Below are 14,514 nucleotides of genomic sequence, written 5' to 3'. Positions count from 1 at the left end.
CTGGGTTCAGCTCCCATCCACAGGCAGAGGCAGGAACACTCGCCTGCCTGTCAAAGCAGGAGATTCCCTCATAAGCAGCTGGCACAACCTCCACAACAGCTGCATAAATTGCGGTATATGGTTAGGATGGAGAAAGCCAGAGAAAGAGGTCCAGCCCTGGAATCACTTCTTATAGCAGTGACTGATCAGTTCTTCTCCTAAGGACAGCCATCTTTCAGACCCATACACAGCAATTCTGTGAGCAGAATTGAAACAGGAGCACGGATGGTCTCAGGTCAAGATCTGATCCTAGATGCTGATGGATCAGAAATGACAAACATGGCCCTTGGCCTCTTGGCTCCGATTTCCTTCCTTAGTTCTGCACAGTTAGCGGAAGAGTGCTTTGGTGGCAGAAGCAATCTCAAGGGGTGAGGCTCAGACAGGACCTGCAGCCCTCAGAGAATGAAACATTCTGTGAAGCTATCCCCATTTTCCCTTACAGAATTTCATTTCCTAATAAGAACAGAGAGACATTAGCTCTACCTTCAATAAGCAAATGTCATATTTTGATCATTACCAAACAAAGCATTTTGATTTAGCATTTAGAGATGACTGCTCACACTGAGTATTTTAAATTCGGCATCAGAATTGGAATACATTAAAAAAAACCAAACAAGTCCAAATGAAACATTCTCATCTGTCTGAAAACATATATATACACTTCCATCCTGGGGGACAGCATGACTTTTCAAGTTTAGCTTCAAGCTGGTATGGATGCCAGATTTCAAAGCTCTACACAAAACAGTGCTGTTGCCCATCTTTGCCTTTAGATAAATGTCCCAGGAATATCTGAGGATATAGCATGACTACAAAAGCAGCACCTTAGTCAAAATGGTATTTGTTATAGGATGGGGAGGTTTAGAACCCTTACCAGGAGGGCTGTGATCTTCTGTTCCCTTCTTTTAAAGATCCAGTAGCATCTGCCATATACACAGCTGGTACCATGCACCTCTTGTGCACAATGTCCTATTGAGGTGTGGGGTGTTACTGTCCTCTCCAATGTAAATGTGGAGGGAAAAAGCACACCAAAAGGATTCATACAGTCCTCACTATGAAGCAAAGAGGAGAATCTCGAAGAGAGCAAGGGGCAGTGCCTCTAAGTCCTTCCTTTACCTGCACAGTTTCAGGTAGACTCCAAAGTGGGGAATAGTGGAGGCACATGATTCAGAACCAAGAACATTCCGCCCGTGAAGTTTCGTTCCTTATTTATTTGCCTTTTCCAAGAAGTCTCCATTTTTTTGCAGCCTGTATAGCTAGAGACTGCCCTTTAATCTTCTGCTTTATCGTGTGCTACGAATTAAATACCACAGGAGTACAAGGGCCCTTAAGGGCACAACATCCATTTTGCTGTAGCTGTCTGCATCCAGCTGAGCTTGCAAGAGTGCTTTTGTTTATGGCTTGACTGTTTCCTGAGCGAGGATTACTTAGAGGTTTATTTTACCCATTTTTGCTGTTAGTTCTTGTTTTGTTTGTTTTGTCCAGGTTCTGAGGCAGTGAGTGCAAGTGGGCAGGGTGGGAGAAAGTCATGGATGGTAGACTGTACACGTAGAGCTGAAAAAAAATGGCATTTCTAGTGCACTGGTATTGCTCTGTGTGGTTCCCAGGGCCAGCCCAGCTCTTCTATCACAAGTGGCATCCTGCAGACAACTGATGCTGTTTTCCCACTGCAAACAAACCATGTGGGAGTGCTGAATGGAATTTCCTGTCCCTCGGACACTTGATATCACCTTATTACGTTTTCTCATTTGGGACCTTACCCAATGAGGGGTAACCTGGCTCAGCCCAATAGGGCTATGCCCATGTGCTGTGGAGGAACACGTGGCTGGGCAGAGGACATGACTGCAGATGGAAGCAGCAGCTCTCAGACAAGTTGGCATCTGCCTGGAAGCTATAAAAGCTCTACATTGCACTTATACCATATTGATCCCAGCTCCCATCAGCCCTATGATAGAAGGTCTCTACCTGTCCTCTCCATTCATCCCAGTGGATTAAGTGATCCACCTCTTACCAATGCCAGAGCAACTGTGGTGACTTTATGAGACACTGGCACATTGATCCCTCTTCCAGCCAGCAGGAATCCTGCTGAGTCCGAGGGTGCGTGCTAATGGCTGTGCAGAGCTTGGGGCATAGCTCAGATGGGGCTGCTGCTCTTGTTGCTCTGCCAGATGGAGCAGAGGGAAGCAGAAGGGCCCCTGCTACCATTGCAGGGGATTGTGGCCCACCTTGGGCTGAGGAAGCATTAAGGCAGAGCTGTCCTGCAAGCTCAGCTTGCATGACAGGAGCCAAGCTGTACTAAGCCAAGGTTTGCTGGTTCATCAGCAGCAGAGGGTTTGGGGGCCTGCTTGTGTTGTTAATGGTCTGAAAGGGAATAGTCCACACCTTCACAAAGTACCTCACCAAGAGAGCTGGGAGCAGCTTATCTGCATACACTGGAGGGGCTCAGCTTCAGTTTTGCCAGAGTCACAGCCTGTATGACCTGAGGAGAGCCAAGCATGAGACACAGAATGGTGTGAAAGCTGCCTATCAGTGCAATCCCATTACAGAAAATACACCTAAGGGTGACGGGGAGAAGAAAGAGTGTTTTGTCTTCCCCAGATCCATGGGCTCCAAGGTGGCACACATCACCCACTGATCCCAAGGTCATGCTGGACCAAGCTCTGAGTGCCTGTGCGCTGCAGAGGTGTTGAACTAGGTGTCCTTTAAAGGTCTCTGCCAACTCAAGTGATTCGGTGATCAACTGCAGTGAACAGGGCCCAGCCACACAGCCATCCCAGTTCTGCTTGGCCAAAGCACAGCTCAGCCTTGCACATATTTAATCATCTCTCGAGGTATTAAAAAATGTGCATGGAGAATGATTGATAAGAAAACGCCTGATTATAATCAGCTAATTATTTTTTCCTTATGCTAAGCATTCACTCGAGCTCTAATCTTTATGAATAAGTTTTCAGTGTATGCTGTGTATCTTTCAATGCTGGACATTTCCCAGCTTGCACAGTCTCCTTGTATCAGCATTCAGGGCAGACCTTTGCCAGATATCCTGTGGACTAAAAGCATTCTGCTCAATGCTCTGGTGCTTCATAACAATTAGAAATGTCTTAAGGATGGCACAGAGGTCCCAGATCATCCATTACCCTCATGTATGCAGGGCAGACTACCCACTAAGCACTGGAAACATGGTGTGGAAAAAGAATTATAATTTGGAAAACAGAGATGAGAGTGAGGGAGGAGCCTGTCCTTCATATTTGAGTTTTCCTAAGAGCAAAGAATCCCTGAAAATCTGAACATTGCAGTAGTTTGTACGAAAAGGGAGTGCGCGATGAAAGCATTCCTGAACTCAAGAAATGTATGATGTGAGGATAATGGACTCCAGAAAAGCAGCAGCAGCAGCAGCCTCAGGGGAGCAGAGCAGGGAGTAACTCTTGGGAAGAGAATCAGAAGGATAAAAGAGCTGCGAACAGCTCGCGGTTGCCAAAAGGGATGATACTAAAGGCACAACAGCAAACTGTGCCTGTGCAGGGGAGAGCTCAGAAGCGTGGGAAGAGAGCACTGAGGCTGCATCAGGAGCTCTTTGAGGACTCAAAATCAGAAGCTACAATCACAGAAAGGCAGAAAGAAGAACCTGCAACTAATGACAGGTCTCCAAGAATCACACAGGCGTGGGGACCAGTCAGACCGGAGCCCTAGGATGACCATGCAGGGACAGAGAAGACAACAAGAAATGGGTCTGTAAGGTTATGTTAAAGCAAGTGTAAGAGCTCAAATAATACTTGATGGAGGAGGAAAAAAAAAAAAAAAGAAAAAAGAAAAAAGAAAAAAGGCCAAACATTAAATGCTGCCTTTGTTTCAGTCTTCAAAACGTAACTAAAATAATTTTAATGAGGAGAAAGGAGCCCAGGGCAGAATCAGAGAAGAACAGACTCAAAAATATTTAGACAAGTTAGCTGTGTCCTTGTCAGCACATTTTAATGAACTTCAGAGGAAGCCGCAGGAGCAATCCCTGACCCGTGAGCATTTTATCATCGCGAACTCAGGGAGGACACAGGAGGTGCCAGGCAGCTGGGGAAATGCAGGCAGAGTACCTTGCTTTGAATATAATCTCTGTCATTGCAGAGGGTTTGAACAGCAGATCAAGGAAATGAAGGGCAAAGCAGTTTAACTGATTCATAGAAAGATATGAGAAAAAGTCATTAACTGACCAGTTGATGAGCATGAGAGTATAACCACCTCTGATTTGGGAGGGTCGCTATCCAAGTGGCTGAGGAGGAAGCAATCTGTTTGACATCCCATGGCTTGAGCAATGCATTTGATGCTTTGCCTTCAGGTTCCCCTAAAGAAAACAGTGAAATGTGGTTTAGATTATGTAACTAAAAAGCAGACGTACAACCAACTGAAAAACTGCTTTTGTAGTTGTTGACAGTGATGTATGGAAAACGCGTTTCAAATAGTGTTGTAGTTCTGACACTGCACCTCTGCTCTGGGGATTGCACTCTTTGGGACCTTGCTTGCAGAAAGAGGGTGTCAAACTGAAGAAACTCTGGGGATGATGAATAGGAGTGAGGAGAGGGAGAGAATTTCCTGATTCCCCACTTGATAGTCACTTCCCTCCCAAATTAGCCCAAGTGCAGCGTCCCACTGATGCCATGACATTACTTTCAGTTATAAATCTACCCACTCCCTGCTTCATTCACTTCACTAGTGCCTGTTGAGCACAGCTCTGCAGCCTTGAGTCTCAGCCCTGGAGGATTTAAAGATTTAAAGTTGCGTTGTATAAAGAACTTGTCAGATTCAGCTAGAAGGGACCTTGAGGAGGTGCCAGACACCAGATGCCCCTTTCCCACCACATATTTCCAGGGAAAGGTCCCTCTGGTTTTTTTTTTATTTTTCCAGGTTTTTAAAACCAAAGACTCTCTTGCATCACTGATGAGGGCTAAAGCACAGGGGAATGCACTGAAAAGTGCTATGGACTGGAGGGAACGCTGAGAACTTCGTGACTCATCTCTTGTATTATGAGATATGAGGTTGACATGAGGCACAAGTTCATGGTTATTCCTAAAGTGTCTTTTGGAATGGAGCGATCTCAGAGAGACTACAAGAATTTGGGGTGTGTAGGGTCAGTCTTACCTGAGCAAAAGCAGAGCTGAGAGCAGAAGTCAGTACATGTCAGTGTAGTACACTAGAAACCTATGGTCTGATGTGATGGGACAAGGGCAAATGGTTTCAAAAGAAGGGAGATGTAGGCTGGGTATAAGGAAGAGGTTTTTTACAAGAAGGTTGATGAGGCACTGGCACAGGTTGCCCAGGGGTGGATGCCCATGAAGACATTCAAGATCAGGCTAGAGGGGCTCTGATCACCCAATGGAGCTATAAATGTCTTTGTTCACTGCAGGGAGCTGGACCCAATGGCCTTTAAGGGTCCCTTCCACTCAAATGATTCTATGATTCTAAAGAGACCACCTGTGGCTGGACATGTCCTCACAGTGTGCAGAACCCATCAGGGAAAAATCCTTCTCCTTGCTATGTTTTACAGTCCTGGCTTCTTGTACTATTGGCTACTGCTGGAGGTTGGATGCCATGACAGGCAGACCTCTTCTCTGAACTAGTACAGCTCTTTTCTGCTATTAGATTAAGATAAAAGGAGGGTAAGGATAGAGCATATAGGATGAGATTAATGCAAGGAAATAAATGAAGTGGGGGAATTTGAAATTGCCACAAAAGATGAAAGAATTCACAGGAAGGGAAAGAAGGGTCTGTGTATGCAATGATGTCAATAGGGGGAAAGTCCAGCAATGAAAGCCCTATCTCCCAGGAGGATTGGCTGGCCTTGGCCTGAGCCATCACTGCTATGGATGCAAATATTTAACTTTGATCACAGCTGCCATAATCTTCCTCTGACACGCAGCAAGGAAAGCATCAGAAACAGGCAAAAGCATGTTTGAGGTGAAACTGCATTTGGAAAGGAAACTGAAGGGTGGAAGAGTTGCTGAAGGTGGGAACAAGAGATGACAGTTCAGATAACAGGGCAGAGGCTTTGTGAGAAGCAGGACAGAGTAACTGGCTAGGACAGATTGTGATTTTTGCTCCTGCAGATAATGTGAGTGACAGCACAAGGGCAAAGTACCACTCACTGTCAGCAAAGGCCTTGTTTTCATAGTTTCTTTAGTGGCAAATGGGAGAAGCCGTTTCTGCCCCAAGAATTTACCTGTCTGTTTCAAGAAAATGCATGGCAAGTGTTGGAATGAGAGAAAGGTTAATTAGAGGCTGGAGGTCCTGGAGAAAAGATCGCTTGATGGTAGAGCTGATAATGTGCACAGGGTGACTGCTTGTCATTCCTGGGAATCTGCTGCTCCAAAGCTGCTGTAAATTGAAGACTTGCAGCCTCTTGGGTTAATCTCACAGGATGGTGGTACCTCAGCTGATCCCCTCTTGCCCACCTGGAGGCTCAAATTTGGGTTCCTTTACATCTGTTTTTTGCCTATGCTCTGCCAACAGCTGTTCTGGCTATTGAGGGCCCTTCTTGAGCCTTCTCACAGGCCCACCAATGGCAATGCACCTCTGTCCCAACTAAACCCAGAAGACAATGGGCTCCTTGCATACAGCTTCTGCATCCTCTCTCAGCACTGAGAATATCTTCCTGCCTAGACACTACAGAGTTCCTCCGCTACAGAGCTACCCATGGTCTGCCTCTGCATGGACTCATGAGTAATCAAGTCATAAAAGAAAGAGAAAAGAGAGTCTAATATATAAGAGAGTGAATATAGCAAAAAGAGATATCCTTTGCGTGCTGTCGAGTTTAGCATGTTTCAAGCATGACCAAAGCTGAACCTGGCACACTACTATGCCTCCATCATGGAAACAAACAGACATAAGAGTGAAATCATATAAGCAAGACAAGCATATGTGATAGGTTCCCTGATTATTTCCCCTGACATTCAACCATTTTCAGTTCAAGGAATCTCCTCTGATACTGGTCCAGTCAGATCTCTGCATGAGTAAACAAAATGAGAAGAACTCATCCTCCGCGCCCACGTTCTCTAGGAGCTTCACTTCACCAACACTGCAAAAAGGGATTTCATGGACCTGGCAACAATCTGGAGCAATGCAGATTTGTGTGAAACTCACACAGATTTTCTTTCTGAAGACAATGTCTTTCACATAGGATATGTTGAGAACAGATTTTGTGGAGCAGAAGCGGGAAAGGTAAACTTGGGAGGAGTGGAATAGGATTAGGCCACTACTGGAATCCATCTGAGATGCTCACAGAGATATTTTTGAGTTGAAAGGAGACAAGTTCACAGAGAGGAGTTCACACCAACTTGCTATCTGCCCCACATATAGAGGATTTGGCTTACAGAATAATTGCTTCCAGCTGGATGCCTCCAGTTGAACACAGTTCTTCCTGAAGGCTTTAACACTTTTCTCTGGCCTTTAATTGCAAAGATTCAGCTCTCTTAACCAGAATGAATCTCGAGGAAGGAGTGTTTCTGGAAGGGGGTTACACACAGCTAAACGTAGGAATTCCAAACCTAATTTAACTCAGGCAGACCAAATTTGTTTCAAGTGTTAAGCATCCTGCAAGTTGATATGAAGTGATGGACTCTTGCTTAATCTTGGCATTCACTGTTGCAAATGAATCACTGTTACTTCCGCCTCCCTGCCCACCCCTCTGCTTGGTTCCTTTTTAATTTTACAGCTTCCTGAGCCTGACACTGGGAAATCAATAAGTAATTTAGAGCCCCGCAAATACAGAGGAAAACAAGTTATTTTGTACTTTCGTAAATATTTGGAAACCAAAATTATCTAAGAAAACAGGTGCTCAGTTGACTCAGCAACCCATCCATCAGCATCACACAGCTAATTGCATAAGATCATAAACATTTATAATTAGAAGGCAAACAAACAAGAATTTTATAAACAGCCCTCTTGAATCAGCCTGCGCATTAAATATTTGTGATAAGGTAATTAAGAATAGATTTACAGTCCTGGCTCAGTGTTTAATACTTTGGAGAATGGATTTGATTCTATGGAGGATGTTCTACAGCCAAGGAGAAAATATTTGATTCTGGTTCTTTTATCCAAGGCTAAAAGTGGACTCCGAGAAATATTGGCTCTGTCATTGATCAGAGTGGAATTCATTCATTACACATCAGACAGCTCATTTAAATATGTGTCTAATGTCCCTTGTCATGGGCCAATCCACTTTAGCCCTGCTTCAAAGCTGTCTCCTTGGCTGGGTCTGCAGGCTTTCCCTAAGTCCTGCTTTTTATGGTTACGCTTTGATCAGAAGACATCAGAATTCTCAACCATGTTCCGAAATAGAGGGGAAAAAAAAACGTTTGTTTTTTATGACATCTTATTATTTCATTCTGAAAAACTGGCATCATTATATGATTACACCTGTGCAATCTCCATGGTTTTTGAGAACCAGAATACAGATCTCTTCCATATTTTTAGCCCATTTTACTTCCCATCCATTTTCCATGTCCCAAAATAGCTAGATTTGAATATTTAAATTAACTCATGTAATTACTTCTACAGCCAGTAAATAAGCTCAGCACTACGTTAAGATGAACGTGAGTCCCCCTGAAGCTAATTTGTGATCAAGTCAGTAGGGCTTCTAGTTGTGTTCAGAATCAGAAAGCCTAGAAATTCAGATGGTAGTAAATCTAGAATTTGAAGTTTGTAAAGTCAGATGCATGAGAAATTAGGTATCAGCACTCTTATCAGTGGGCAAAAGGGAGGTCAAATGTAGAACTGCTTTAGTTAGCTGTAGTTAGCTGTCATCAGAAAGAGTCTGGGAATGTTGGATGGAGGGTGAATCCCCAACATTCAATTCATCGGGGATAACAGTAAACCACTTACTGTATTCTGTTATGAACATCATCACTCCTTGGTGGACAAGGCAGACTCCTCATTTTGGTATGGTTTTGCTTCTTGCATCTTGTGAGTCTTTTGTTCTTTGATCTCGTACTCCTGGAACAGGTGGGCAAAAGAGCTGCTTTTAATATAAACGTTTCTGATGATGTTGATGGTGACCAAGAACAGCGAAGCCATCACTGTTGAGAAGAATGAAGTTATCCATGTGCCAACTCCACTACTACATGCCCTACCTGCTGGTCTGGCTTCACTTACACAAGGGCACTTTTCTATCAGACCGATGGCTGCAAATCAAGGACACAGAGACCCTCTCATATAGCATAAATCCCACTCTCCAGTAAAGCTTATTAACTATATTATAGTGCAACAACTAAGCCAGTCTACATGAGAAGCTTTGTTCAGCTTCCGTGGGTAAGAACACCACTGTTGTAGGCACTGCTGCTTGCATTGCATTCAAAGGGTATGGCCAAAGCTTGGTAACCTGAATGATATCAATTCTTAATAGTCACATAATGGCATCTTCTAAACAACTTCTAGGATTATCTCATCCTTCCAGCCCTCTTGCTGTGGGGAAGATGGCAGAGCTCTGGGAGATGAGCTAACGCCTCATGGGAGGGCCTGAGCTGCTCATTCTCTTTCAAATGCAGAGAAGTCAAGCATCCTAAAGCCCACTTGCCATCCCCCAGATATCAATTCTGGTGCTTACAGATGGGTAACAGGACATATGCATTCTCTGCATACTCACAGCAGAAACTACGTAAGCTATTTTTTTTCCAAGTGTGCTGTTTTCTCCTCTCAGAAGTGATGAGATCTGATAAGGTACCTGCTTTGCCAATGAGCAAATGTTTGCAGAGGATGACAAACCACTTACAGGTGTAGCCAGCCCCTTCTTGTGTTTGACTGCTGTCCCTGGCCTCTGTGCGCTTGTCTGCTCCGCTGCAGTGCATGTGGGGAGATGTGCTCTGAGCTCGCAGTGACGTTGGTACAGCAGACGTCACCAGCACGTCAGCTGCAGTTTCATACCCTCCAAACACATGGTGAATCATGCCTATGCAGCATGCAAAACCAGCTCGGTAATAGATAAACCTCAGGCATTTATTGGTAAACAGATACTGTTCTGCTGTAAGAGCATAACTCACTCCCGCTGCATTTAAGACCTGTTTATTGATTGCTGAGATGAAGCTGTAATCCTTTTAATTCTGGGAGAAAGGGATCCAGCAGAGCAGGAGCACAAGGGGAAATGGTTTCAAACTGAAAGAGAGGAGATTTAGACTGAATATAAGAGAAGTTTTTTTGCAATAAGGGTGGTGAGGCACTGGCACAGGTTGCCCAGAGATGTGGTAGAAACCCCATCCCTGCAGACACTTCAGGTCAGGCTGGAGGGGCTCTGAGCACTGATGGAGCTGTAGGTGTCCCTGTTCATTGCAAGGGGTTGGACCAGATGGCCTTAAAGGGTCCCTTCCAGCTCGATTCTGTGATTCCATGATTTATCACTGAATAAGCTGAGGGAGAGCTGAGCAGACCAGCCAGCTGGAGGGCTCAATGCAGGGTAGCTTACAGTTCTTCTAAAGTTTTGTCTGTATTTTATGTTTAATTCTTTCCCCCTTCCCTCCAGGTCTAATAATACACGAAGGGCCCTCGGTTTACCGGATTTTTAAACGGTGGCAGGCGGTCAATCAGCAGTGGAAAGTGCTGAACTATGACAAAACAAAGGACATGGAGGAACAAAAAACAGGGACCAGGACAAATCAGCGTCCCTCCTCCCAAACCACCCACTCGTCCTCCACTGGTGGTACAGCCACTAACTCCGCTCCGGCCGACAGCGGGGCCCGGGCCGCCGGCCATGCCACAGGCACCCTCTCTGACCACCACTGTGCTTACACCATCCTGCATATACTCAGCCACCTGAGGCCTCACGAACAGAGGAGTCAGTCTAGTAGTAACAGAGAGCTCGTCATGAGGGTCACGACGGTCTGAGCCGAGGAATTCAGGAGGCCTTAACGCAGAGCAGAGGAGACGCAGAACTCGTAACGCAGAGGAGCATGGTGTGCCTTTTTCTTTCTCTTCCCTTTTATTCTTCTTTCTTTTTCTGTTCCTTCTTTTGGTTTCTTTTTCGGTAACTGCACAAGATATAAGAGGCGGCACCTGGCCAGCTGAGGAGAAAGCAGGTGGAGGGAGAGCTGCACACTCATGCTAAAGAGGTTAATGTTTTCCAGCCAGTTTAAGAAAAAAAAAAAAAAAAGGAAAAAAAAAAAAAAAAAGGAAAAAAAAAAAAAGGAATAAAAAAAACCAACCAAACAACCAACACAAATCACAAAAAGAAAAAAAAACAACCAACAAAACAAGTGCAATACAGACTAAAAACTGAGTAGGCAGATTTCTGGGGAAGCAGAGGAACAGACGGTTTAGCATGTCTTACAAATCCTATTACCTGGAATAGGTGATGCTCTGTACACACCCGCCCTACACACACACACACACACACATACAGAAGTGTGAGATTTATAAAAACAAGGAAGGGAATGAAATATTTGGAGTTTTTTTTTTTTTTTTTTTTTTTTTCCCCAGACTGTGATTAACCAGGGCTATGAGTCTTTTTGTTCGTGAGTCATTCTGGAACCTTGTTTGATTTACCATAGGATATCTGAAGTGAAATGGCTGGGGATTTTTCAGTAGTGATTTATGGGAAAACAAAACAAAACAAAACAACATCTGACCGTTGAATCATCTCACCAAGAAAATGCAACAAAGCCCAGGTGTACCCAAAATTCACCCAAACAAAAATCGTGATTTTTCATAATGTTCCTGACTAAGGGTTTGTGAGGGTGGAGTTGGGAGGGGGGAGGGAGGGCGTTCCATCACCTTTATTAGACATACAGGCATTTTTGGCAGATTTTGTACAAACGCTCCGCAGGTGTTTCAAGCACAAGTACTGGTGTGATTTATGCCTTCATAACCCCAAATCCAGCATCCAGATCTTCCATATTCACACACACCATTTTTCCACACAGGCATCCCAGGTTAATTTCCTTCCATTTTACTCCAGTCACAAAAGCTGACCCATCTCCGTGGGTTTCTGCTACCTGTGCTGACTCACAGACTCATACATTTGAGAAATATGTGGGTTTGTGGTTTTCTTTTTCGGTGTCCTTATCCCTGCTGCTCAATTTGTAACGGTGTCAGTCTTGTAGGCTGAACCTTTCTCATCCAGTTTGTTTGTTACAGAGTCTATTCCATTCAATTGTTCAACAGAGAGTTAGTCTGAAGAGGGAGCACAGTTGCTGATCGAATATATAACACTTCTAATAAGTCTCCTTCTCTGGGATATATCCACGAAGGTACTTGTTGCTCTTCAGGAACATTCTCTTTCAATGCACAATGGCTGAATCATTTGTGGATATTAAAGGGACACTGTCAAGTACTTTTTAAATAGTTTTTAGAGTTTGGGCTTTTTTTACTCTCCATTGTTTGTAATATTCTCTTACAATCTTGGAAATAAAATTGCTTTCCCTACTGATATTGTTCTTTTCCATTTGGCATGTAGTGTTCTCTCTACTCACCTCATTCCGTTTACCATCCCTGTCCTCCACCTTTCATCCACAACAGGAAGAGATCCATGTTTCCAATTTCCTGCTCACTGTCCTCGCTCCATAGAGTGTATCATCTCCCAGCTCTGTGAGGTTGAGCTCTTTTGCCGATGCAGCTGCCACGAAGCAAGCATCAAAGTAGAAAGCCTGAAAACAGAGAGATTGGCTCATTGAGGAGCAGCAGCTCAGGAGTCCATAAACAATGAGCCTGCAGTCATCAGGCCTGAACCCAGCCATCCCAAAAATTGCTATGACTTCAGCCAAACCGTGCCCATTCTGCAGGAGTGCTGAGCAGCAGTGGCTGTGTCTGACTGCCCGTTGTCATTGCACCAACACCTCCCACAGCTTCTAATCTAGCCATGGCAAATGCAAGCCACCAGCCCCTGCAGCAGCAAGGCTGTCATTGTTTGAGTGTATCTGCACCAGGGGAAGTATCAAATTTAGCCCCCAGGTTTGAACTACCAGCCATTCTGCAATGCTGGAGATGGAGGATAGTGTCTTAAGGCAGGGTCGTGTTTTTCATCCAGATTACTTGACAGTGTCCCTTTGAATATCAGAAGGCAACTGAGCAGGTATGGCTCTAGCAGCGAATCTGGGAGGTTAAACTCCAGCCAAGAAAGCTGATGTGGTGAGGACAGATGTGAACAGCATGGTTTCTGAGGCCACTGTACCTTTATCTGACCAACCTTACTGTCCACCAAAGAGTGCTTTTGCTGAGGTGAGGGAAAGGACATTAGTGGGAGGAAGGGGCGATTCTGATCATCTCTAAAAGCAGCTACCCAAAATGACAGTATTGCAGTGAACAGTCTCTGGAAGAAGTACTTCTGATCCACAGTAGACAGAAACTTGGTCAAAGGAAGCAAACACAGCAGCCTCACCCCCATGCCTGTCCTGGAAACTGTGCTCATTTCAAGAGATGGGTAATGCTGGTGGTTTTGGGAAGGGGAAGGTGCACACCAATGAACAGAAGGCTGTCAGACAGCATGTTGTTTCCCTCCCTGTCCTCCCCTCGTTTAAAATGGAGAATTCCAATTCCTTTAATTTGGCAAAAGGCTAAAAGCTTATCAGGTCAGAAGCACAATTTGCCGTGCAAGAGTGGTGTGACATAGCGATCCGAGCACACAGGACTCTGCGTTACACTCACTCCAGCTCTGCCACCGACTCTGTAGCCTTGGGCTGTTCGGCTCAGTCCCCCATCCACACAGAGGGGGAATAACAATACGTACCTACCTCACAGGGGTGTTGTGAGAATCCACGTTGGTAAAGCCTGCTGAAGTGCCACAGGGAGTCGCGAGGTGCGTGGTGGGGGTGAGCAGCGCTGCCTGTTTGCTGGTTACAGTCCGAATTGCTCAGCAGGAGAACCACGGGCCCTCTCCTGCTTGGAGATCCACCTCGATCTGAAGCAGAGGGTGTCCTCTGAGTGCCCTCTCCTCCATTGCATGACATTTTAAACAGCTGTGAGGTGCAGGGTAGTGACCGACATGAAGTCCTACTTGACCAGGGATTTGCTACAACCTTTTCTATATCTGTGGGGTTTGTTGGTTTGGTTTTTCCATATATTGTGCTTAGAAATAAACTTTCCACTTAGGGCTGGCGGTTCGGGGTCTCTTCTGTTGCATGGCAATGTATACAAGTCTTACTGTCTGTCTTACTGTGCAAATGATCCCGCAGCCCAATTTCAAAGATGGGTATGGTCTGAGCCTTTTCCTAGCGGCATAAGACTCAAAAGCCTGTCTAGATTGTTTAATATTTAAACACCACTATGAACTTGTCAATTGTATGTGTTCTGTGCAATACAAAGCATGTCATTACCTGGCTTGATGGGCAAAAGGAAGGTCAAAACTTGTTCAAAGAGCTTCATACATGTGCCAGCTTGGAGCCGAAGGGCTGCCACCAGCAAAGCAAACTCGGTGAAGCCATTGGAAATTATTTCAGAACAGTTTATTCCAAAACAAGGTAATTCCGAGTTTATGAACTTCGAGGCTGTCGACCTGAGAGAACAAATGCATATTTA

The 14,514-nt window shown here is 44.9% G+C and overlaps 1 protein-coding gene across 2 annotated transcripts in view; it reads left to right on the top strand.

Moving 5' to 3' along the window:
• Window positions 1–14,275, top strand: part of MARCHF4 (membrane associated ring-CH-type finger 4) — an 81,774-nt gene extending 67,499 nt beyond the window's left edge. For both annotated transcript variants that reach the window (XM_072342073.1, XM_072342072.1), the window contains exon 4: window positions 10,529–14,275. In XM_072342073.1, the coding sequence (XP_072198174.1) occupies window positions 10,529–10,890 (362 nt within the window). In that variant the 3' untranslated portion in view covers window positions 10,891–14,275. The remainder of the gene's footprint in view (window positions 1–10,528) is intronic.
• The last annotated feature ends 239 nt before the right edge of the window (window positions 14,276–14,514 follow it).

Source organism: Excalfactoria chinensis, chromosome 7 (genome assembly GCF_039878825.1).
Source record: "Excalfactoria chinensis isolate bCotChi1 chromosome 7, bCotChi1.hap2, whole genome shotgun sequence".
NCBI classification, from domain to species: domain Eukaryota; kingdom Metazoa; phylum Chordata; class Aves; order Galliformes; family Phasianidae; genus Excalfactoria; species Excalfactoria chinensis.
Note: the sequence above shows the minus strand (reverse complement) of the source record. Positions and strands in the feature narration are given on the sequence as shown.